Here is a 25,719-nt window from a genome sequence, read left to right on the forward strand (position 1 = left end):
GAAAGCTCTGCAAAACTCGCATTAACGCAGATGATGGTTGAATATGCAAATGTGCATTGAGTTAGTTTATTATTTCACAAAATTAAGAAAAAACTACATAAATGTACTTGGATAAATACACAACTAAATAGAAATATTCACATATGCAGCAGAATAAGACATTCAAATATTTTCAGAGAGTGGCGCTCATTCATGAAACACAAGAACTATTTGTACTTGCATCATACATTCATTTATTGTCCTTCAGCTTAGTCCCTCACTTATCAGGGGTCGCCAGTGATACTGCCAAGTATTCCAGCATATGTTGTTTTATGCAGCACATGCCGTTCCAGCCACAACCCAGTACTGGGAAACACATACACTGCAAAAAATGCTTTTCTTGCTTAGATTTTTTTGTCTTGTTTCTAGTCTAAATATATAAAATTTCTTATATCAAGAAGCATTTTCTAAACAAGCAAAACATATTGTCTTTTTTTGAGAAATAATAAGCAAATATTAAGTGAGTTTTTCCTTAAAACAAGCAAAATAATCTGCCAATGGGGTAAGCAAATTAATCTTGTTTTTTCTTTTGACGTAAGATTATTTTTCTTACCCCATTGGCAGATTATTTAACTTGTTTTAAGGAAAAACTCTCAAAACAAGACAATAAACAAATTTCTCAAAAAAAAGACAATATGTTTTTCTTGTATAGAAAATTCTTCTTGATTTAGGAATTTTTAGATATTTGGACTAGAAACAAGTCAAAAAATCTAAGTAAGAAAAGCATTTTTTGCAGTGTATACACCCTTGCATTCACACACACTTAAGACACTACGGTCAATTTAGTTTGTCCAATACACCTATAGCACCTGTTTTTGTGGGGGAAACCCCTCACCAACACGGAGAGAACATGCAAACTCCACATAGAAATACCAACTAGCCCAGCCAGGGCTTAAACTAGGGCTGTGCGATTTGGGTAAAATATCAAATTTTTATTTTTTAAAGATATTGTGATTTAAATGTGATTTGCAGTTTAATTTTGAAGTCAAGCTTCAGCTCAATATTCTGTATCTTGGCTTCTTACTGCTAAAATGCAGTGAGTGTTAGTTAAAAAAGGAACTGAAAGGAAATTAACTAACCCCAACTTTTATTCAAATTTGTTTATAAATATTCAGAAATGAAACACTGATTTTTCTCTAGAGCAAACAGAAGTAAGTTATGGCGTTGGTTATCTCCTGGTGCTTTCAAGATGTTTATTTATACGGGCTGCATCCAAAACCGCCTACTGCTCAGTAGGTAGTTACTGCATTTGAATTTAAAAGTGCTACTCGGCCTTTAGAAAAGTGCGATATATACAGTATGAATGTGAGAAGTATGATTGAAATTCTGATGAACTACATTAGCCATTTTGTCATGGTCACATCAGTTGCGTCGCATCCCTCATATTCATGAATTCTCTCGCTGGGGATCATGGTATAGCACAGCGTGCAAGGGATGCGTACCTCAGAATCTCGCCGGAAGTAGTAAGCCATCGGGTACTTCTCTCATACCAATATTCGAATTCTATGAATTTGGACATACTTCTCGGCTAACATACTGATTTTAGCGTTCTGTATAGTATGGAAGTCTGCAGTTTCGAACGCAGCCATGGTGTAACCACTTCAAACAACTCTGAAATTGTGCTTTGCTGTTACTAGCTACTATATTGAGTGTCACTGGCAATACTTTTAGTTGACTTTTTAGCAAGACACTCCTTGTGCCTGTGGTGCTTTTTAGGTGCTGGTTGTTGTATTTCCTGTTGTACAATTCTGCGACAGTTATTACAAGTAACCTGTTGTTGTTTGGTGTCTGTGACTTTGAAAGCAAAATATTCCTATATTACCGACATGCTGTTTTTCTTTGATATTAATTTGTCTATTAATGATTCTGACGCGGCAGATGCCATCATCCCACTTGTCCATGCTTTCTTGTTTATTTGTTTTATTATGGGCATTCCCAGGGCCGGGCGTCCATAGAGGCGACCTAGGCGGACGCCTAGGGCGGCAATATAGAGAGGACTGCGTCCGCGACACCTCCCTTACCACCCGCGTCCTCAGTTATGTCCGCGACACCTCCCTCACCACCCGCTTCCTCAGTTATATTCGCGCACAGGCGACAGAATAGAGAGGGCGGCGTCAGCGACACCTCCATCAGCACCTGCATGTCCTCAGTTATATTCGCGCATAGGGCAGCAGAATAGAGGTCCGCGACACCTTAGTCATATCCGGCCATAGGGCGGCATAATAGAGATGGCGCCGTCAGCGACACCTCCCTCAGCACCCACGTATTCCTCAGTTATATCCGTGCATAGGGCGGCATTATAGAGGTCCACGATACCTCACTTCATTTTTATAGCCGGTCACTTTCGTTTTTACATTGGGGTTGAGGGCGGCGTGATCATCCTCTGCCTAGAGTGGCAGTTCAGCTTGCTCCGGCCCTGGGCGTTCCGCATAATTCGGTTGCACAATTCTGACTGGGCAGTATGAAAGTGTGCTCACTCAATTGGCTAGTAAGACCAATCCCTAGTAAGTCACACACAGACGGCAGTCACGCGTTTGCTCTGGGTGGGGAAAAATTATATAATCTATTTGTATTTCATATTGCAGCCTCCTGCGATTTAGCTAATCGCAACGTTTCAAATCATGATTCGATTTTAATTAATTGCACAGCCCTAGCATGAACCATCAACCTTCTTGCTGTGAGGCAACAGTGCTAACCACTGTGCCAGTATGCCGCCCTGTACTTGCATTAAATTTTGCAATTAATTAAATAAGAAAATTGACTAAAACAGTTTTACAAACGATTCACACTAACTTGTGCTTGTGTTTCAGAAATGAGGTGTTACGAGTTATTAATTTAAGTTTACTTTTACTTTAAATATCTTGTAAACATTATTTATCTACTAACATTAGCAAAACCATCTACAGTAAAACCATTGGCCCATTTAAAAAATGCAATGTTTTCATCTTCCTGATTTAAATTTACATCAGTAATTTCATTTAAACATATAAAAGCTGGTGTTCATACAAACAAGCCATACGGTATTTAGAAGAAAATTAAGTATAATGATTTTACAAAATGGTCAACTCGGAACAGTTAGGAGTAGGAAGACCTGAATCTTGAATGTGGTTGCTGTTTCCCGACACACAATTTTGTCCTTCGACACGCTGTTTTGATTGACAGTTGACTTTTAACATGACATCATCGGACGGTTCATACATGTGAACCTCATAGGTCTGACCGTCAACTCTGAACATTGGGACAGTGCTCGCCAAGCACACGTGATTATCCTGCACACTATGATTATTTCCGGCTATCATCCATATATCAGAGCAGGGCTGAGACGGACATGTTTGATGGTTGTCAGATTGGAAAGTGTGATTGTCATATATTTCCCGCTCTTTCACGTCACCATCCTTAGCAATGTTATTGGTGTAACTCTTCTTCATGGCTTGCTCTTCCGGGCCTGATTTGTTTTCAGCCGGCGTTCCGTTACACATATCAAAGAAGGTCAAGAAAACAGGGATGAAAGTCAAACCATGGAAGAGCCCAAAGAAGATGACCAAGAACATAATTTTAAAGAAAGTCCTAAAAATGTAATTCTTGGACGCAGACAAGACAACCACCCCAAGAATAGTGGACACAGCACCCTGCAAAATGGGGTATCCTAAATTAAACAAAGCCTCCACTGCCTTTTCGTTCGCACTGGGCTTCTTGTTGGATACAAAGGCATATGAAATATGAGCAGAAAAGTCTACGGAGAACCCAATGCAGACGACAAGAATGATCATGGAAATGGTGTCCAAGTTGACATCCCATAACGCCATGAACCCAGTGACTCCGACGATGACGGATGCAATGGAGAAAGTGACCCAAAGGGAGCACAGAGGATTCGGGATGAGGAGAAGGGAGATCAGAAGCATCACGGCTGTGGTAACCGCAATGTTTTGGATGGTGTTGGTGACTATGACCGCATACTGGTCGTGGTAAATGAAGGCAGGGTGGTACACCAATAAGGGAACAGGGCACTTTTGGGCAGTGTCTCGTAGTTTATTTAACATGTTCATTTCATCCAGGGCAGTGGAGATGTTTACGGTCTGTATGAAAAACCGGGACGCGTGGATGGAGTTGTTGGTGAAGTTAACGTCCTGTTTGAAATCAGAGTAAAACCGTAGAAACGTTCCCAAATTCTCTTTGAAGACGTCTTCTGCGCTCAGATTGAGCTTCGTGTGATATCCGTAGTACTTGTAGGATTTAATCCAGGACGTGAATATGTCCTTTTCGATGAAGGATAAGTTTTTGAAGTCTTCGATGCAGGTTTCTAGATCCGACATGTACTTTTCATCCCAGTATGGAAATTCCTGTCGGATGACAACCATGATGTTTGGGCCGTATTCGGAAAAATACGCCTTCTCGTTATCGTAGTATTTTACCACGTAGGAATCGTCAGCCGCCAAATTGCGGAGATCGATTCCTTCCTGAATCTGAAAGCAGCCGTAAATGCTGACGATTAAATAGATGCAATAAAAGACGATCACAAACACCTTCGTCCAGGATTTGGTCAGAAATGGGCCGTAGTATTTTTTGAAGAAGTGATTCATGGGTTGGACCTCCTCTGAGCCAGTATGGCGGTCGTAAGCTCCTCCAATGCAACATAATTCGTACCATTTTGACTGTCCTACAGCACACTCTTCGGGTACTTCTTTGCAGGTCAGCCAGTGCTTGTTGCTGTTCTCCCGCCGTCCGTTAAGGACGAGGAACGCTCCAAAAAAAGTGATGCTGTAGATGTAGCAGAAAAGGATGGAGGTGCTGGTGTACAGGCAAAAAGAGCGGACGGAGCGGAAAGGCGTCATGAGGCCGATGTAGAAAGCGAGTACGTCTGTGAGAGTGGTGATGGTGATTGAAATGGCCGCCTCTTTGTATGTATTAGACAGGCGAGTCTCCACTCGATCGTGAACATTCGTCTGCTGCCAACAGGAGATGAGGATGAACATGTCGTCTACTCCAATCCCTGTTTATGAAAACATCAAAATGTTCATGGTTAATCTGACAATATACATTTTGGGCTGCATAATAAATTGACGTAAAATCGTACTTATGATTTATTTCAACTGAGGTTAGGAAGTGATTACAAATGTTAGTATAAGAGCAATTCCATGCGAATGTCAACCTTACCATGAACATAATTACACTTTCACCTAAATAGTGAAATATTTCTGTGATACTTCAAACATGTACATGTAGTAAATTTACACACAATGATTAAAGCCCAGTTAGGCCCAATGCCAATTCTAACCCTTAGCCCTTACCCCTACCCTTCGATTTGCTCGTTCACATGATGTGGTAGGGGTGTCCTAGTTCTCTTTAGCTTGAAGGCATAGGCCTAAGGGGAAGGGCTTGATAGTCATTGAGACTTAGATTTTCCAGGACCACACTAGAAACCATTCATTCATTTTCCTTCGGCTTAAGGCTGATTTATACTTCTGCATCAAGAGCATGTGTATTGTCAGGCCGGCCTTCGTCTGGTCGCATAGCCCTTGCTGTGGCTGACACTTATGCGCACCTCTCGAAAAATGTAACTACACGTCGCAACAACACGTATCCCAAGCTTTGCGATTGGTCAGCTTGGAATCGGTGACGAGCGTGAGCGTGCAAACCTGATAGAGCGATTGTTAACAAGTGTTGAGTCCTGTGAAGGAGCTCCAGATGGAAACTTTGGTTTTGTGTTTACCTTAAGATTTAAGTTGTTGCATGTCCGGCGGTTCCTGCCTCTGAATAAGTGAGTTTTAGCTACTTGTAGTGTTCAGAATAAACTCAAAGCCATTGAAGAAACTCGACACAGAGGAACACTGAAAGCTTACTGCCAGCTTGCATTTCGGAAGTATCATTGCAGAGCAACACAAACAGCATGCAGAAGTAGAAATGGACGATTATGCGCAAGGCAGGCACCATGGGTCAAGCCAATCACTCGACGCAGAAGTATAAATCATCAGCCGTCGCCACAGCGGAATGAACCACCAATTTATTCAGCATATGTCTTACACAGTGGATGCCCTTCCCGCTGCAACCCAGTACTGGGAAACACCCATACACTCACATTCACACTCATGCACTATGGCCAATTTAGTTCATTCAGTTCACCTATAGCTCATGTCTTTGGACTGTGGGATAAACCGGAGCACCCAGAGGAAACCCACGCCAACATGAAGAGAACATGCAAACTCCGCACAGAAATGCCAACTGATGCTGGGACTCGAACCAGCGACTTTCTTGCTGTGGGGCGATAATGATAACCACTGAGCTACCATGTCAACCACTAGAAATTGGGATTGGACCTACATCTCGGATGGCCCGAGGGTGAGTAAATGAACTCCAAATTTTTATTCTTGAGTGAACTATCCAGTAAGAATTTTTTTGCAGTGGTTTATAGTGGTGTGTAAAGTTTTACCTAATATTAGGAATGGAGAATTAGCAACTGTCATGACAAAAGGGACTCCAATGTGTAACATCATGCCGAAAGAAGACAACACAGCCAGTCCAGCAGAGAAAACCCCGAATGTTGCAACCCATACTTTGTTTCTGACACAGTCGAACCTGAAAAACAAAACAAAAAACTGATTTTTAAAGGATTTCTCGCAGGTAAATACAATTGTTTGTCTATCTATTACTTAAATGCTTTTTCTGTTATATCTGATTCTCACAGATGTTGTCTTTAAAACATGTTTGAATAATTATGAACAAATCATAAATGCTGTATGGATTGTAATGAATCATTTCTGTTTCCTTTTACAGAGCTTTTTATGTGACAAATGAACAATGAAAAAACTGGACCAGATGCGAAAGGTGATTTAATAATCATATATATTTGACTGTATTATAATGATTTTCATATTTGTAAAATGACCAAAGATCAACTATGTGGTCATGTTTGACAAATTCAGCAATGCATTTTTAATTTGTCTCTGCTAAAATGAACCAAATAATTAGTTTGAATATTAGCAGAAAAACAGTAAAGATGATGATCCAATACTTTTGATCAATCTTCAAACATTCTTATAAACAATTATTACAATGAAATATGGTATTACATCAGGAGGAAGAGTCTACCATATAAACTCATAAGCTAAATACAATAGTGAACTAATCATACCTCAAGCAAGAAAGAATGGAGAAAGCAATAGCGATGACGTAAGTGATGGAGAAGAGAGGAATGACATCTTTCGTGTTTGCCTCAAACTCCACCTGCCTTGACAAAGATGTGGAGTGGGTCACCTGAGGATGCACAATTATCATAATCACATCGTTATTTCATCATTTCAGCTCATAGGAGTAGATAGATCACAAGAATGAATCTCTAACTAGCTTCAGTATAAAAAGAAAACAGCTGCAATATTGTTAATTTAAATTAATGTAATATTTTCACTGATAATACATATGAATATACTGTCTTTATATTAATATTCTATAAATGTGGCATAATATTATTGTCCTTTAGAGCTATTTTCTTTCCCTAATTTGTCTGAATAATCAATGTTTTCATTTGTTGTGATTGAAAATCTGTGTTATTTCGATGAATATCAATTTTAAAGCATTGAAATTGGGTTGTCTAAAATTATTAACATTGCACCTTTTTTGTTAATTTATGCTAAATGTTCTAAATGCTCAAAGTTGTGTTTGAGTAAAATATTTTTATGGTTGACAGTAGCCTAATTGTGCAAAGGGGGACGACATTTCCTACAAAATTTAACTAAAATTGCTTTTATTTTAAAACATTTTATTTAAAAAGTTTTTATAAGCACAAAACAGAACAAATAAATATTTATACAATCTATAATGCTTTTTATACAAATGATAACAAAAATACAGAAAAAATAAATGGGTAAATTAATTAAATAAAAACAATAATTGTAAAAAGAAATAAAAAAACAAGCACCTGTCCATCCAAATATGCACCATATAGAGGAAAATAACATACACCATCAAGTTCTACTTGGTCAAACTCAAAACATTGAGAATGAAGGGGAAAAGTAAGAGTAAAATTGTCCATGAATCATAAGTGTCCTACTTCCAACTCTAAATAAAGATAAGCAAGAAAGAGGCCCTAGATTGTTTTTAACTTTTTAGAAGCATCTGCCCTAGCAAAACTAATTATTTCAAGCTTAAAAGCAGCAATTATTTCAGTCGGCCATTTATGAAAAGTAGTAAAGTGGACTTCCAACCCATCAAGATCACCCTGTTAGCCACCAAACATAATAGACATGCGCTGATTATGTGACCATGCTGACATGTTCAGAGCATCCAAACAGGGCTAAGTCAATATCTGGACTAATGTTTTCTCCTAAAACATTTCAAGAGTTCCCACTTGGATATGCTTAGTGTTTATAGCAGGTTTGGCATGCTGTCCCGGGAGAGAACCCTGAGCTTGGAGATACTTGAGCCCTAGGCTCCAGCCCGGTCAATGAGCATAAGGGGATCCAAGATCAGGTAGGTCTCGAGAGCTCCCCCTTGGAAAAGGAGGAGATGGGGTGGAAGGGGGGATTCTTCCAAAACGAAGGTAGAGCAGTAGGGAGAAAATGATCCATTTGTTGTAAGCTAGGATCACTGTTGTTGGATTATTACTGATTACAGATGAGCAGCCAGTCATGCTCAATCATATCACATGCTCCTCTCGAAATTAGTTAATGAAACTTCGCTTAAATAAAACTGAAAAATATTCTTCCAAAACTCTCAGGGCAGAACCAAAAAGTGTGAGCATATGTTTCCTCTAAACTCATCTGACACATAACGGGGAAACTGAAGGGAAAATTGTTTTGAGTTTAGTTTTAGTGTAATGTAGCCTATATATGTACCACTTTAAACTGTATGAGCTGTAATCTTGTGTTGAGAGAGCAGGTATGAATTCGCTTCAGCCCTAGCATTAGTTGCCCAATAATAATGTCAAAAAACTTAGAGCCTTTTTGCATAAATTAACGAAAATCTGTCATCTTTTCATACATGCATAAATTAAATTTTAGACAACACAATACCAAAGATTTATTGTTAGTTTAGAAGGAAATATTCGTTAAATAATACTGATTGATTATTATACTGACCAATTGTGGTTTTAAAAATGGGAGGAAGGGAGAGAATATTTAATGTATATTACAGAATAAAATAAATATTTTACATTTTACACAAACATGTGTAAGTCCAACAACTCAATTATGTTTTAATCCATTTTTAGGCCAAATATGGACAAACTCAAACATTAGGTTACAAGTGTTTTCTTTTTAATATACCTCAAGTTTGGACAGAGCTGGGTAAAACTGCATTTTCTTATTGTGCACATTGGGCATGGAATATTAGCATAAAGAGTAACATCTATATATAACCGTTTTTCAGTGAATTTAAAGGCATTATAATGAAATCAGTATTGGAAGCATGTGATTGTTTTTGTTGAGATGATTGATGAAATGTTATGTGGTGTTTGTGTATTTATTGTTTTACTGTATGGCTGTTACCTTGGCCATGTAAAATTTTAAATCTCAATGAGACTTCCTGTTTAAAATATAATAAAATAAAAAAGTGTAGACTAACTATAATGTAATTGAAAATAATTTGTCCATATCTGACCCAAAACGTTGGATTAAAACAACCCAGAGTGTAAAACTGCCCGAAATTTAGCCTCGTGACAAGTAGCTTAATAACCAGCAGGCCTACATGAATAAAAGCTGACCTACCTTTATGGAGTTTAGCGATAAATTAGACGGGAAAACCTTGAGGAACTCATTCAGCCATAAATCAGTTCTAGTACGATTATCCTCCTTCAGAAAATAAAACAGACGCACTGACTTTGCGCTTTTAATAATGGAAGAGTTCAAATTCACCCCACCGACCGAATAACCCAAGAAAATGTAGGAGAATCCGAAGCGGAAGAACGGAAAGGAGAGCTCGGTGGCCTCCAGATTCTCTCCGTAATACTTATGGATGTCCAATATCTTATTGGGTATGCACTTCTTGTATCGTCTTGCGCAAAGTCCCTCAAAAGTAAGCACCTCGTGACCCGTGGACACATTCAGCTCCTTGACTTTCCTGTCTAAAATCACTATCTCGCGAAAAGCAGCGTCTGTGAGGATATTGGAGGATTTAGTCACGGCTATGAAGGACGCGTAAACCCCGTCCGTGTAGAGCCTTTGGTTGGAGAACAGCGAGTCGTTCTGCGGAAAGTTCTGCTGCACAAAGCGCCTCTCCTGCTTGGCAGGACCGTTTACAGGTGTGAACTGATCCTCAATGTCATTGGCTTCACGATCTTCTAGAAGGCAAAAGCCAGTGCCTAACACAGCAGAGATGAGCAGGGGAGAGATGAAGAACCACCAGGGGTAAGTGCCCACAAAACGGCCGAACTTCTGGAAGCAGATGGAGATCGGCTTCTCCACGCAGTCTGTGGTGCACCCAGCCATGTTCACCGGCATTTGGAAAGATTAAAAAGTGGAAAAAAAGAAAAGTTTTATGAGGAAAGGCTGTGGTAAGTTAATTATAAGAACGCAGAGCTTATTTACTCTGTGTGCGAATTTAGTTTAAAACATGTAAAAGTTAAACTAACTATATAGGCTAGACTATTTTGGTTTAGACAGAGCTGCATTATGCATGCCGAGTATCTTAATATCCTTGCGCATTTTTGTGTGTCAAAATCTTAAGGCACAAGCCAAGAGCGACCACTGACGGACGCCTGAAAATATATATTTAAGGCAAGGTAAGTTTATTTATATAGCACATTTCATTATCAGTGGTAATTCAAAGTGCTTTACATAAGCATGAATAAAGGAGACAAGTACAAGAAAATAAAAACAAAGAATAAAAATGATTAAATTTAGGCAAAATAAGAACAAACGATGATTAAATCGGTAGTGTTTCTTTTTATCTTCTGTACATTTAAAATAATCGTCAGTGAATATGAATGCATTGTGCATGAATACATATTTTATGCTCATGAAACATTATTTAGCATTTATTAATTATACATTTATTATTTTTATTTGCTTGATTATCATTTGCACTTACAAAATATAATCATTTATTTATACGTTTTTATTGATTAATTTGATTGTGTAAATATTGCAGTTTTATCTTTGTATAAGTTAGTTTAGCATTTCATAGCATTTATTTCTGTCAAACATTAATTCATAAGCATATTTTTTGACAATAAAAATTCTGTGTATTAATTCATTAAATAATTAAATGTCATTTTTAAATTAGGTGTTATCCATGTTTACATCAAGTTTTAAAAACAATATATTAAATATTTTATAATAGGCTACTTTTATATATTTTAGGTCAGAATAGGTTTATTTTTTTTTATATTTGTTATGGTAATAATGTTGATGGAACAATAGTACACCAATACTTTCACATTTTAGTTTCATAAAAGTTTTTTTTAAAACTGTCAAGTACACTGTAAACCGAAAAAGTTAAGGTAACTCAAACCATTTTAGGAAACTGATTGCAACAAACCATTTAAGTTCAAAAACTAATCCTAATGAGTACTGTCAACTTAATCCATTTGAGTAAACAAAACAATTTGAGCACAGTAAAACTCAATAAGTTAAGGCAACTCAAACCGTTTGAGGAAGCAGATTGCTACAAACCATTTGAGTTAAAACACCTAATCTACATGCTGAGTACTGTGAACTTACACCATTTAAGTTGAAGTAATGAGGTATTTAATTAACTCATTACCTTGAACACTCAGTTCAAAACTCTTCATATGAGTACAATTAATTTTCAGTAGATTTTGAGTTAACTATACTCATTTCATCTGATAAAGTTGACTGTTGGGTTTTACAGTGTAAATAACACTGTTTTGTACTTAGTAAGTTAAGGCAACTCAAACTGTTTGAGGAAACCAATTGCTACAAACCATTTGAGTTAAAAAAAAAACTAATCTATATGAGTACTGTGAACTTATTCTATTTAAGTTGAAGTAATGAGGCATTTAATTATCTCATTACCGTCAACACTGAGTTCAAAACTCTTTTCAAAAGAGTACAATTAACTTTCAGTAATTTTTGAGTTTACTACACTCATTTCATTTGATAAAGTTGACTGTTGTGCTTTACAGTGTATTATTTGTGTTGATATCATCAAACATTAGTAACTTAAACATTTTAAATTCAGTTATCAAATCACTATGAGTTAATTTTACCTAAACAAATTAAGTCCCAATATAGCTACTCAAATGGTTTGGTACTGCCTTTAGCATCAGAGTTAAGTTAACCCAAAAGATATTAGTAATTCATTCATAACTTATTTGGTTTGAGTTCTGCCTAATGTAATCTCTTTATGAGTTGTCATAACTCTTTTTAATTGAGTCAAAGTAACTCATAAGTTAAAATATAAGTTACTAACTTATTTCATATAGCAATTTTTACTGTTAGGTTTTACAGCGTGTCTACTTTAAATCCATTTTGTAAGCTAAATGTATATTATTCAGCAATGATCCCATGATACGATCTTAAACAGTCTGTATTTGGTAAGAATTATCCTAAAAACATGTAGCTGTATAGGAAAAATGATGATATTTGGAGATTACAAACATTTCTAAGATCAACAATTGTTTTTGAGGTCTTCTGAACAACTCAAGAATAATGCATAAATGGTTCTTCTATGGCATCAATGTGTAAAACATCTTTAGTTCCTATTGTAATCTTATGAGTTAATTAATTTTTAATAGACAAACCTTTTTCTATAGCTAAACTACAGCTCATATGATATACGTTAGAAATATTGACTGAATGTTTTTAAGTTTTACTCACATTTACGTTGTGGTTTCTTCTCATTTTGCTCCATCAGGACAGAATGATGAGAGAGAATCAGAAAGACACACAAGTTCATTACTGAACACAGAGCGCCATTCATGCCTTTCAATGAACTCGCTGGTTAATTGTCCTGAAAAAAGTGCCTTCCACTCTCATAGCGCTTGTGATTTGGCAGCAGGATAATTAAGAGCCTCAGATTATCGCCACTCAACTGATATATTGGAACAACTCATAGGACATCAAAGAGTTGAATCTGCATCTGCTTTAATGTTTTCTATCAATCAGAGACATGATAACAGCACCCGATAAATGAGCAAGCTGAATCTTGTCAGTTAACCCCTTGAAACAAATGACAGAGTCAGAAGAAAGTCTCCAGTTAATGATTCACTGATTCAAATGACCCGTTCAGTGCAAGTTTCCAGTTAACAGCTAACTGAGTCAGAGCAAGTCTCCAATAAACAATTCTCTGATTCAAATGATCTGTTTAGACATAGTCAAAACAACTAGCTGATTCAGAAGCATCTCCAGTAAATGATTCACTGATTCAAATGATCCACTCAGAGCAAGTCTCCAGTTACCAACGCAGAAGCAAATCTCCAGTAAATGATTTACTGAGTCAAATGATCTGTTCAGAGCAAGTCTCCAGTTGACAGCTGACTGATTCAGAAGCAAGTCTCTAGTAAATGATTGACTGATTCAAATGATCTGTTCAGAGCAAGTCTCCAGTTGACAGCTGACTGATTCAGAAGCAAGTCTCTAGTAAATGATTGACTGATTCAAATGATCTGTTGAGAGTACAACTCCAGTTAACAACTGACTGATTTAGAAGAAAGTCTCCAGTAAATAATTCACTGATTCAAATGATCTGTTCAAAGCTAGTATTGAGTTAATAATGATATATACAGAAGCAAGTCTCTGGTAAATTATACAGAGTCAAGTGATCTATTTAGAGCTACTTTCCAGTTAACAACTGACTGATTCAGAAGAAAATCCTCCAGTAAATGATTCACTGATTCAAATTATCCATTTAGAGTATGTCTCCAGTTAACAGCTGACTGAGTCAGAGCAAATCTTCAGGAAATGATTCACTCACTGTGTTCAGAAGGGATCATCTCTATACCCTAATCTCTTGAAGTAACCTTTCGAAGTGTCAGTTTTGACTATTAGAGCATAGTGTATAAGCTATTCGAGAATAATCAGAAATTCATCAGTTGTACCTGTTGAAATCCTTCATACAAACCTTCATCCTTCATGAAGGTCCCTTCAAAGTGGCCATTTTTGAGCCCTTCGATTTGGAACAACACTTGAATATGGTGGCCATGATTATTTTCACTTTAAACTGTTCTTTGGAGGGTGAAATATCCTATTTTGAATGCACCTACTGATTCAAATTATCTGTTCAGGGCAAAAAGATTCACTGATTCAAATGATCAATTTTAGTTAATGACTCACAGATTCACAGACACAAAGTCTGCTTCGCTTGCCCACTGTATAAACGCTTGAAATGGATTTTTTTTTTTTTGATAGGGTAGGACATTTGGACATTTTTTGATGACCTAAATGAGGTAGATTTCATTTAAAAACCGAACATAATGTTACAATAACAGAAATTAGCGGCCATTTTTACCTGCGGCATGTAACAGATACCAGTTGTAAAACTAGAAGTCATACATTAGACTTCTTACGCATATTTTGCTCTGTTATGCTTTTTAATTTTTGTATATCTTTATTTGTGGGTGACAGAGTGGCTCAGGGGTAAGCATTGACGCCTCACAGCATAAAGGTCACTGTTTCGAGTCCCGGCTGGGTCAATTGGCATTTCTGTGTGGAGTTTGCATGTTCTCAACGTGTTGGTGTGGGTTTCCTCCGGGTGCTCCGGTTTCCCCCACAGTCCAAAGACATGTGCTATAGGTAAATTGGGTAAACTAAATTGGCCATAGTGTAAGAGTGTGAATGAGTGTGTATGGATGTTTCCCAGTACTGGGTTGCAGCTGGAAGGGCATCCGCTGTGTAAAACATATGCTGGAAAAGTTGCCGCTGTGGCGACCTCTAGCAGAAAGAAAATGAATGAATGATTTATATTTGTCAGCACACATTTAGTTTGATTCAACGTTTGATCGATTCATTCACTAAGCACAGAGCACATATATCAGTCCACAAAAGTGCAAAACACAATAGAAAATAAGTCAGGATAAAATCAGTCTGTGTTTTTTTTTTTCTTCAGTTTTTATCAGTGGCTGTTTTACATAAATGCAATTAAAAATGCACAAAACGACCCTTTAGCCATGCAAATTTTCCATCTAATGATTATAATGTACATTTTTGCTGTCCACTAGGTGGTGCTAAAGATGCTTTTTACATACCATTGCATTGCATTATATAGGGCAATGAGCGGTTGTCATGGTGACCATGTCATGGATGGCAGAGCTGATTAGAGGCTGCCATGGTGACTGGGTCAGTCAGAGGGCAGAGGTCTTTATCTGATTGATTTCTGATTAAACTTTAAATATAACGCTTTATGACGGCATTCATAATTCACCTTATAAATATTTGCATTAGTAACTGTAATCAAAGTTAATGTATTATGTGCAGACTCCTTTTTACATTTGAAGATGACGCCTCAAAGCAAGAAGGTCTCTGGTTCAAGCCCCGGCTGAGTCAGTTGGCGTTTCTGTGTGGAGTTTGCATGTTCTCCCCGTGTTCGCGTGGGTTTCCTCCGGGTGCTCCGGTTTTCCTGACAGTCTAAAGACATCTGGTGCAAGTGAATTGAGAAGGCTAAATTGTCCGTAGTGAATGAGTGTGTGTGGATGTTTTCCAGAGATGTTTTGTGGCTGGAAGGGCATCGCCTGCATAAAAATGTGCTGGATAAGTTGGCGGTTCATTCCGCTGTGGTGACCCTGGATTAATAAAGGGACTAAGCCGAAAAGAAAATGAAAGAATGAATGAAGTTTCACTGGATTTACAATTATACACTATCGGTCAAAAGTTTGGGGTCAGTAGGATTTTTAAATGTGTTCAAATAAGCTTCTTCTGCTCACCAAGCCTGCATTAATTTAATCAAAAATACAGGACAAATTGTAAAATTGTGAAATGTTATTGCAGTATAAAATAACTGTTTAAAAGTAGTTTATCCTTTAATTCAAAAACTTATTCCAGTGATTTTTCAGCTTGTCTTCAGAGTCACGTGATAATACAGAAATCACTGTAATATTAATTTTTTTTGTTATTATTATTATTATTACTATTATTATTATTATTAATGGTAAAAGTAATAACAAGTACTGACCAGCAATAATGACTGGAGTAATAATTTCATTTGAAACTACATACAATATGTAATAAGTAAATATTTAATATATATATATTTTAATTATATTCAATAAATGCCTCCTTGATAAACAGAAATAAATTATTCAATAGAATTAATAATAATAGAAAAAACGACCCCTAACTTTTGAACGTTAGTGTGTGTGCTTGTAAAACACATTTTAGTTTTGATATTTCTTCAACATTTACACTAAAAGATAATTATACACAACACACAAATCCATTCATACTGTCAAGAAAATGAATCTGAAATGGAAACGTTCTTTTTTTTGAGTCATACAAAAGTATTTATTGCAAATGTTTAATTAAAAGTATTCAAAAATACATGAAATACACAGAAGTCTAAATTCGCAGTGCAATAAAATGTACCTGAAGTTTTGTTTATGAAATGAACTCACTCAGACCAAAATATACATTATAAATTGTGCATAATATTTTAAGCCCATCCTATGGGTTTATCATTAGTAGTCTATTTATTAGAGAATGTTTAAGAATGAATAAACTATTAGTATTTCTGTTTTGACTGATTGGTCAGTCTCGAGCAGACGTAAATAATGCTTAAATCATGATCAGAATAGAAAAGTTCTCATTCCCATGTGATGTTGAGCATCCTGCAGCTGAGCTCCCAGAGCCGCTGAGCCACTTCATCATCCATCGCAGCCTTCGCAGCTTTAGCAGGAGCACAGTCACTGAGAGAGAGAGAGCAGAAAACCATTAAAACAACACACACACACACACACACACTGCAGCCCAACACGTGAAAAGTGAATGAGTGAGAAATAAATAAATAAAAATAAATGCATATGACACATGCATGCACGGACTCACACATCTATCTATCTATCTATCTATCTATCTATCTATCTATCTATCTATCTATCTATCTATCTATCTATCTATCTATCTATCTATCTATCTATCTATCTATCTATCTATCTATCTATCGATAGATAGATAGATAAATGTTACAATAGAAAAATAGTCATACAGTACATGACTAAATAAGACTGCTATATTGTATTTTCACTGTAAATGTATTAATTTATTAATATTTTTTATTTATATTTTATTCTTTTCAAAATTAACTTATTTGTTTTCTGATTAGTTTATTTATTTTTATTTATATGTAAAGGTTTTTATTTTGTAGATAAAGTGTATGTTTAATTATATATATATACACACACACACACACACACACACACACACACACACACACACACACACATTTAATCAGAATTATTAGCTCCCTTTTGAATTATTATTTTTTTTAATATTTCCCAAATGATGTTTAACAGAACAAGGAAATTTTCACAGTATGTCTGATAATACTTTTTATTCCGGAAAAAGTCTTATTTGTTTCATTTCGGTTAGAATAAAAGCAGTTTTTAATTTTTAAAAAAATATTTTTGGGACAAAATTATTAGCCCCTTTAAGCTATTTTTTTTTTCGATAATCTACAGAACAAACCATCGTTATACAATAACTTGCCTAATTACCCTAACCTGCCTAGTTCACCTTATTAACCTAGTTAAGCCTTTAAATATCACTTTAAGCTGTATAGAAGTGTCTTGAAAAATATCAATTAAAATATTATTTACTGTCATTATGTCAAAGATAAAATAAATCAGTTATTAGAAATAAATTTTTAAAACTATTATGCTTAGAAATGTGCTTGGGAACAATCTTCCCTCCATTAAACAGAAATTGGTGAAAAAAATAAACTAAATAAAATAAAATATTTTTTCTCCAGAAGAAAAAATATTATCAGACATACTGTGAAAATTTCCTTGCTCTGTTAAAAATAATTTGGGAAATATAAAAAAAAAAATAGTAAAATCAAAAGGGGGCTAATAATTCTGACTTCAACTGTATATATATATATATATATATATATATATATATATATATATATATATATATATATATATATATATATATATATATATATATATATATATATACTCAAACATTAATGCATCAAAACAATAAATAGAAAAATAAAGAAATTCATAAAAGTTTAAAAGAAACACCTCAAATGTACATCAGATGCTTTCTGTATATGACTGAAAAAAACTGAAAACTAAATAAAAAGCCCAAAATGTAAAAACCGATAGGTTGGTTTTGTGTCTCACCTTAAATAACATATTTATCAGCAGTAACTGTATTCCTGCATGATAATGATACTCAATTAAAAGATAATATAATGTGACCTATTGGACTTTCATGTATTTATGCTGTACTTTGTGTAGGTGGAGGCTCAAGCTGTTGTAACATGCATTCAGTGATGGGTAAAAATTATTACTACAATCATAAAGCCCTAAAGATTTTAATCTTTAAACAAATATAAAATAGAAATACAAAATACTTTCACATTACTTTCCTTAAAAATGAAGTAACAGATTTAATTATTTTTTTACTCAACCAACAATGCACTGAAGCTACATAATAAACGCCTCCATTTCCATGTTACAGACTGAAAAGTAACAAATAAATCCAAGCGAAAATAATTAAATATAGAAATTAATAAATGCAGTAAAAACCGGAAAAAATATACATAAAATAGATCAATCGAAAAATTTATTAATAAAAGTTTAAATAAAACACTTGCAATGGATTTTGGATACTTTATTATTATTATTTTTTTAAGTTTTGGGTAAAAAAATAATGTATTACAATCCTAAAGACCTAAGATCTTGATCTCTAAAAATCTAAAGTACATAAAACAATGCAAAAATAACATGACATATACTTTCACATTACTTATCTTAGAGTAACTAAGAAACATATTTATTATTATTAATTTATTTTTTACTCAACCAATAATGCACTAAAGCTACATAAAACCTGCTTTCCTAATTTCCATGTAAAGTATTGAAAAGTAAAAAGAAATCCAAGCAAAAAATAAATGAATACAGAAATGAATAAATACTGTAATAAAAAATAAAAAAATAAAAAAATAAATGAATACAGAAATGAATAAATACTGTAATAAAAAAAATAAAAATAAATAAATAAACAACTATATAAACAAATAAATAAATCAAAAAATAAATGAATACAGAAATGAATAAATACTGTAATAAATAAATAAATAAATAACTATATAAACAAATAAATAAATAAAAAAATAAATGGGAAAATAAATAAACAATAAAAGTTGAAAATAAAGCATCCAAATGCTTTATTTTCAACTTTTATTAATTATTTATTCATTCATTTATTCATTTTCAGCTTAGTCCCAATAGTAATCTGGGGTCGCCACAGCGGAATGAACCGCCAACTTATCCAGCATATGTTTTATGCAGCGGATGCCCTTCCAGCTGCAACTCAGTACTGTGAAACATCCATACACACTCATTCACACACTTACATACAGACAATTTAGTTTATCCAATTCACCTGGACTGTAGGGGAAAGCTGGAGCACCCAGAGGAAACCCACGCCAACACGGGGAGAACATGCAAACTCCACAAAGAAATGCCAACTGACCCAGCCGGGACTCGAACCAGTGACCTTCTTGCTGTGAGGCTAGAGTGCTAACCACTAACCACTAAGTGCAATATAAAGAAGACATTTTAATAACCTGTAATATTTGCCGCTCTCTGTCTGCAGTTCTGGATCGACAGCGCAGTAGATGGAGGTCTGAGCTCCCTGCACTGATGTCTTGGTGAAAGGCTTTGTGAACCACATGACGGCTTGTTGAGGTTTACTCAAGTGCCTCCACAGGTCAGTCTGAACCACACCCGGATGAAGAGAGTATGCTGTTACTCCAGTACCTGAACCACACACACACACACACACACACACACACACACACACACACACACACACACACACACACACACACACACACACACACACACACATCATGAGCATTATTATCTGGGAAGTTTAATATACAATAGCGCACAACCTAGAACAGGGCCAACAATTATGCATCTGTGAAAATGTCATCGATATCATTAATATAAATGTACAGTTGAAGGCAGAATAATTAGCCCTCCTAAATTATTAGCCCCCTGTATGTTCCCCCCCCCCAATTTCTGTTTAGCTGAAAGATTTTTTTTCAACACATTTCTAAACATAATAATTTTAACAACTCATTTCTAATAACTGGTATCTTTTCCATGATGACAGTAAATAATATTTGACCAGATATTTTTCAAAATACTAGTTTTCAGTCTAAAGTGACATTTAAAGACTTAATTAGGTTAAATAGGCAAGTTAGTGTAATTAGGCAAGTCATTGTTTAATGATGGTTCGTTCTGTTGACGATTGAAAAAAATATATATCTTGCTTAAGGGGGCTAATAATTTTGACCTTACAATGCTTATTAAAAAATGTAAACTGCTTTTATTCTAACAGAAATAAAACAAATAAGACTTTCTCCAGAAGAAAAAGTATTATAGGAATCACTGTGAGAATTTCCTTGCTTTTTAAAAAAAATGAAATCACAGGAGGGTAAATAATTTGACTTCAACTGTATGTTTTAATGTACTTTGTAGGATTTTTGTATTTTATAATTCTGTATTTTGTATTATAAAGTGTATTAACTGGGATTATTTTAGCAACGTTCATTATATATTTGGAATAGAAAAAAAATTAAATGGATATTTTAATTTAATAGAAATAAAATAAAACTTAAATGAAATGGAAAAACAAGAAAAAAAGCTGATGATACAGAAACTAAAATCTAATTGACTGGCTGACTTTATTTATATTTTATAATGTTTTGTTTGACTTCTACTAAATTGATATTTACTGGGATTGTTTTAGCTTTAATTGTCATATCAGTGAAATAGAATATTGGAAGCTTAAATATAATATATGATAAGGTTAAATCAAACATCAATCTAACATTTTATAGAATCATTTTTCTAAACTATAAAGTTGGTTTAGATGAATAATGTGATTATTTTCACATCGATCATCGTTTTGGAATTGAAAAGTGGCAAGTTAAATGATGCAAATGCCACACATTAGTATGAAACTTATATATAATTTATATACATTTAGAAATTAGAGATTAATCAAAAAAAATATTCATCTGTTAACTAACATTTGATATATTTCATCAATTTTACTCAGATTATTGTATCTTCAATCTAGCTAAATAACCTAATTTAAAATAATATAAACAAATGCACAAAAATGTTCAGGGCCAAATTTTATATATATATATATAAATATATATATATATATATATATATATATATATATATATATATATATATATATATATATATATATATATATATATATATAATATATATATATATATATATATATATATATATTTTATATATATATATATAAAACCGGTTTTAACCTGCTATCTAAAATTGTAAATATATTAAACTACTCTTACACAGCATTTTAAACAAAACAAATCACAACCTGTATAGTACAGTAACTTTTAAATTGTATACTTTTCACACAAATACAGAAATAAAAGAATAATATTTTTGTTTTATTTATATTTACTATATTTTGATATTTAATGTGAAAATGAATATTCTTGAGCACATTATATACAGTTGAAGTCAGAATTATTCGCCCCCCTTTGAATTAATTTTATTTGTTTTAAATATTTCCCAAATGATGTTTAACAGGACAAGGAATTTTTCACAGTATGTCTGATAATATTTTATCTTCTGGAGAAAGTTTTATTTGTTTTATTTCAGCAAGAATAAAAGAGTTTTTAATTTTTTGAACACAATTTTAAGGTCAAAATTATTAGTCCCTTTCAGCTATATTTCCTTTCGCTAGTCTACAGAACAAACCATCGTTATACAATAACTAGCCTAATTACCCTAACCTACCTAGTGAACCTAATTAACCTAGTTAAGCCTTTAAATGTCTCTTTAAGCTGTATAAAAGTGTCTTGAAAAATATCTAGACAAATACTACTTACAGTCATCATGGCAAAGATCAAATAAATCAGTTATTAGAGTTGAGTTATTAAAACTATTGTGTTTATAAATGTTGAAAAAAAAATCTGCTCTCCGTTAAACAGAAATTGTAGAAATAAATGAAACAGGGTGGCTAATAATTCTGACTCCAACTGTATGTATATCACATTATTTCTGTAAATATCAAATTCAGAAACTGACCTTCTAGTCTTTTGGCCAGGGAGCGAGTGAACAGAACGTTTGCCAGTTTGCTCTGACAGTAGGCTTTCTGTTTATCATAATTCTTCTCACTGTTGATGTCCTCTAGGTTTATGGTCCCCCATTGATGTGCTGTGGACGAGACATTAATGATCCTCGCTGGCGCTGATCTCTTTATCAAATCCAATAACAGGTACGTCAGCAGGAAGTGACCTACAGGAAGAAGAACAGCTCTGCTGTATCACGACTTGCACTAAAAAAATTATGTTTGCTGTTTGTTCAAATTACTTATTTAAAATCAGCTGAAACAACTAAATTCTTAAGCTTTTTGGGGCACAATTTATTTGTTTTATGTTGAATCCAATTAAACTTGTAAAGTTAACATAAGTTAACTTAATTCCTTCATGTTGTCCTAACACAAATCGATTGTGTAACACCCAGCAATTTTTACAATTTCTCTTAGGTTTGCTTTGTTTTAGAAAATTGACATGTGCTTACCCATGTGATTCACTCCTATTTGCATTTCAAAACCATCGGCTGTCTTTCCGTAAGGACAAACCATCACACCGGCGTTGTTGATTAAGATGTTGACTTGTTTCTCCTCTGAAAGACAATACAGATGCATCTATGTTTCCATCCAAAAATGCGAATAAACTTTATGCGCAAAACTGGATTATCGCATAAAAGTTGTGCGAATGAAGCATCGTTTCCATCCAACGAGTCAAAGCGAACAAAATCGTCACTTCCTGATTATCTGGCACCAAATATCAACAGTAAAAACTGCATTTGCAGCAGTTGGAGATGCTGCATCAATCTTTTCTAAATGATTGCGCCTCAGAAGACAATCCTGACAAGCAGTGAGCGCACAGTGGTGTTTGAAGGTGTCAGACGCGGAGCACAGGCGCTCTTGATTCTGGAGGTCATTAACAATATAATAACATTAATACTGAAATGGTAAGGCAGTTTATAATGACCAAAACAACATTTCAGATGTTTTATAATGTGCTCAGCCTGACGTTTTATCCATTCACACACATTTTAAGCATCACATGATCTCTTTCAACAAAATCACATGACCTTTTTTAATGCGCATGCTGGAGTTTGTGCGGTAAAAGTGTTTCCATCGCAGTTTATGCGCATCTTTTCTTATCGAATAAAAAGTTTATCCTACCCAGTTAGGCGCATAAGTTTTTTATGCGCATTTTCAAAATGTATGCGCATCATGGCGTTTCCATCAACTATTTTTTTTAAGCGCATTTGCAAAATGCGCATAAAATAGGTGGATGGAAACATAGTGTGCTATATGGAGTTATGGGCAAAATTATTTGCACCCTTGGTAAAATATATGCACATTTAGATTCTTGTGCACATGAAACAGTCAAAAACAACAACCAATCTTTCTGTGAAATAAAATCATTTTAATCAGAAATAAGTAAAGAATAATTGATGGCACGAAGCAGACTGGCCGTTACACCATTTGTGTGCATTATCTTCTAATAAGTCAATAAACAAGTGTCAAAGTGTTAAAAAAAAACTATCAAATGATGAGATTTTCACTCATTTTATATTGTTTTATTTCAATGAAAAGATATTTTTGTGTGTTGTTAAATGAAATAAATCAGCATAAACAATACTTTTTTCACAGCCTTCTTTGCTCTTATTATTACCAAGGTTGCAGATAATTTTAAACATGACTGGACGTAATTTAACATTAACACATGCAGGTGATCTCACCTTTGTTGATTTTCTCTGCAAATCCTCGGATTGATTTGGAGTCTGAAAGGTCAAGACTGCTAATAAAAACATCCTGGTTTCCAGAAGAATCTTTAACTTCCTTTAGCGCTGCTTCAGCTTTCTCCATATCTCTGCATGCCATGATGATTCGTGCTCCTGAGAAAAGCAAAAAGACAATATTCTTCCATCTGATCATATATTAATATAACATCATGGTAAAATATGGTTGCCTACCTCCAGTGTGCAATTTATACACTGACGATAGGGGGGTGGTGGGGGGTTCAACTTTTTATAAGTAGTTCGGTAATCCATGCTTCAGTGAATCAAATTTATGAATGTATTCAAATTACTTTAATAATTAATAATTAATTTATTAATAAAATGTATATGTTTTCAGTGTTTTGAAGTATATTTAGTGACTATTGTTGAGGTTACTGTAGGTCAAGTTACTTAAGATGTCTATTACTTAAGATGTCTATCGGTGCTCTAGAAGTGCCAGTTTCAGACTGTTGAATGATATTTTTCCTACCATTGTTGGCGCAATTGAATGCATCACAGTGGTATGAACCTTTATGGGGGGGGGGGGGGGGGGGTTGTATATCTATATTATGAATTTTTAATTATTAATACTTAAGAAAGCTATTCCTTACTATTAATGGGCTGCCCCCCCCCCTCCCGTCCCCCATACACCTTTTTTGATGTCCTTCAGGGGGGATCAAGCGTTAATTAGGGGGGTCAATCCCCCCAAACCCCCCTGTAATTTGCACACTGCCTACCTCTCTTTGCCAGGTCAATAGCTGTCTCTTTTCCAATTCCAGTATTGGCTCCAGTAATTAAAACGGTTTTACCGTCAAGTCTGGCAGCAGATGACCAGGAACAAAACATATTTCTGAGGAGAAAGCATAAAGATAATGCAATAATTGTTCTCATATTGCGCAACTTATCAAACGGGCGTTGGTTTGATATGATTGAACTTGTTTTACATGTTCAGCGTATTTAATAAAACATAACCGTTGTTTATTACGATTATGTTCAGTCATATCTAGTTTGTAAAATCATCAAAATGTCTGAAATATTGAAAATCCTTTTACTTCACTTCCTCTGTACAGTAACTTGACAGGTTATTGGGTAATTAGTCAAGTGACATCTGTTGTAACGTGAAAAACATAAAACAGAGCTTACCTCATTGCTTGCATTTTGTTATGGGTTGTGCGCAGAAATAAATATATGAAAGTTTATGAAACAAATCAAATCGATCAACCAGAAAAACAAACTGAAAAAGCTCGCACTGTCATTGATGGGCGGGGTTATATGACGTATAATGATGTGATGTTATAGTTTGGGATTGGCCAAGGGCAAGAAACCCCGCCCTCAAATGGATGGAGATCGAAAAATAAATATATGTACATATTATATTTCGTTATAATTGTATATTAATTAATGACTTAATACGTTTTATGCTTATAAATTTAGTAAATGTCAACATTATACCTTAAGTGTAGGGGAAATTGAGAAAATGTATTTACATCTGAAATTGAATAAATGATGTGCTTCTTGGGTTTCACCATGAGATGTCAGTAGATACACGGTAAGAAAACAAGCTAGAGTCTACACTGATACATCTTCAACTTAAGCTTGTTATATTAATGCGTATTTATTGTATAAAATAGGTCTGATTATATCAGTAATTTAGGTAAGAATTTAAAAATTATTTAAATAACTAAAACTACGTGATA

General features: G+C 34.6%; 2 protein-coding genes across 6 annotated transcripts; both read right to left on the reverse strand.

The window, feature by feature from the left end:
• Window positions 1–31: 31 nt before the first annotated feature.
• On the reverse strand, window positions 32–15,728 carry ptchd3a (patched domain containing 3a). Of its 5 annotated transcripts, none has more exons than XR_015525174.1 (6): window positions 12,810–15,728; window positions 9,738–10,438; window positions 7,169–7,290; window positions 6,467–6,612; window positions 801–5,029; window positions 32–361 (listed from the first exon to the last, which is right to left on the reverse strand). XR_015525174.1 is itself a non-coding variant. In XM_087309818.1 (4 exons), the coding sequence occupies exons 1-4, from the start codon at window positions 10,467–10,469 to the stop codon at window positions 3,090–3,092; spliced, it is 2,940 nt and encodes a 979-aa protein (XP_087165944.1). In that variant the 5' UTR covers window positions 10,470–10,681; the 3' UTR covers window positions 32–3,089. The 5 variants fall into 5 exon arrangements, 1 of the variants encoding a protein (XP_087165944.1); XR_015525173.1 differs by having other exon boundaries at window positions 783–5,029; XR_015525176.1 differs by lacking the exon at window positions 12,810–15,728 and having other exon boundaries at window positions 1,835–5,029; window positions 9,738–10,684.
• A 675-nt stretch (window positions 15,729–16,403) lies between these two features.
• Window positions 16,404–25,296, reverse strand: rdh12l (retinol dehydrogenase 12, like). The gene is made up of 7 exons (NM_001009912.3): window positions 25,166–25,296; window positions 24,760–24,872; window positions 23,984–24,139; window positions 22,748–22,852; window positions 22,253–22,462; window positions 19,723–19,915; window positions 16,404–16,828 (listed from the first exon to the last, which is right to left on the reverse strand). Exons 1-7 carry the CDS (start codon window positions 25,177–25,179, stop codon window positions 16,726–16,728), a joined length of 894 nt encoding a protein of 297 aa, NP_001009912.2. The 5' UTR covers window positions 25,180–25,296; the 3' UTR covers window positions 16,404–16,725.
• Between the last annotated feature and the right edge of the window lie 423 nt (window positions 25,297–25,719).

This window comes from Danio rerio, chromosome 24, assembly GCF_052040795.2.
Source record: "Danio rerio strain M-AB ecotype USA chromosome 24, GRCz13ab, whole genome shotgun sequence".
NCBI lineage: Eukaryota > Metazoa > Chordata > Actinopteri > Cypriniformes > Danionidae > Danio > Danio rerio.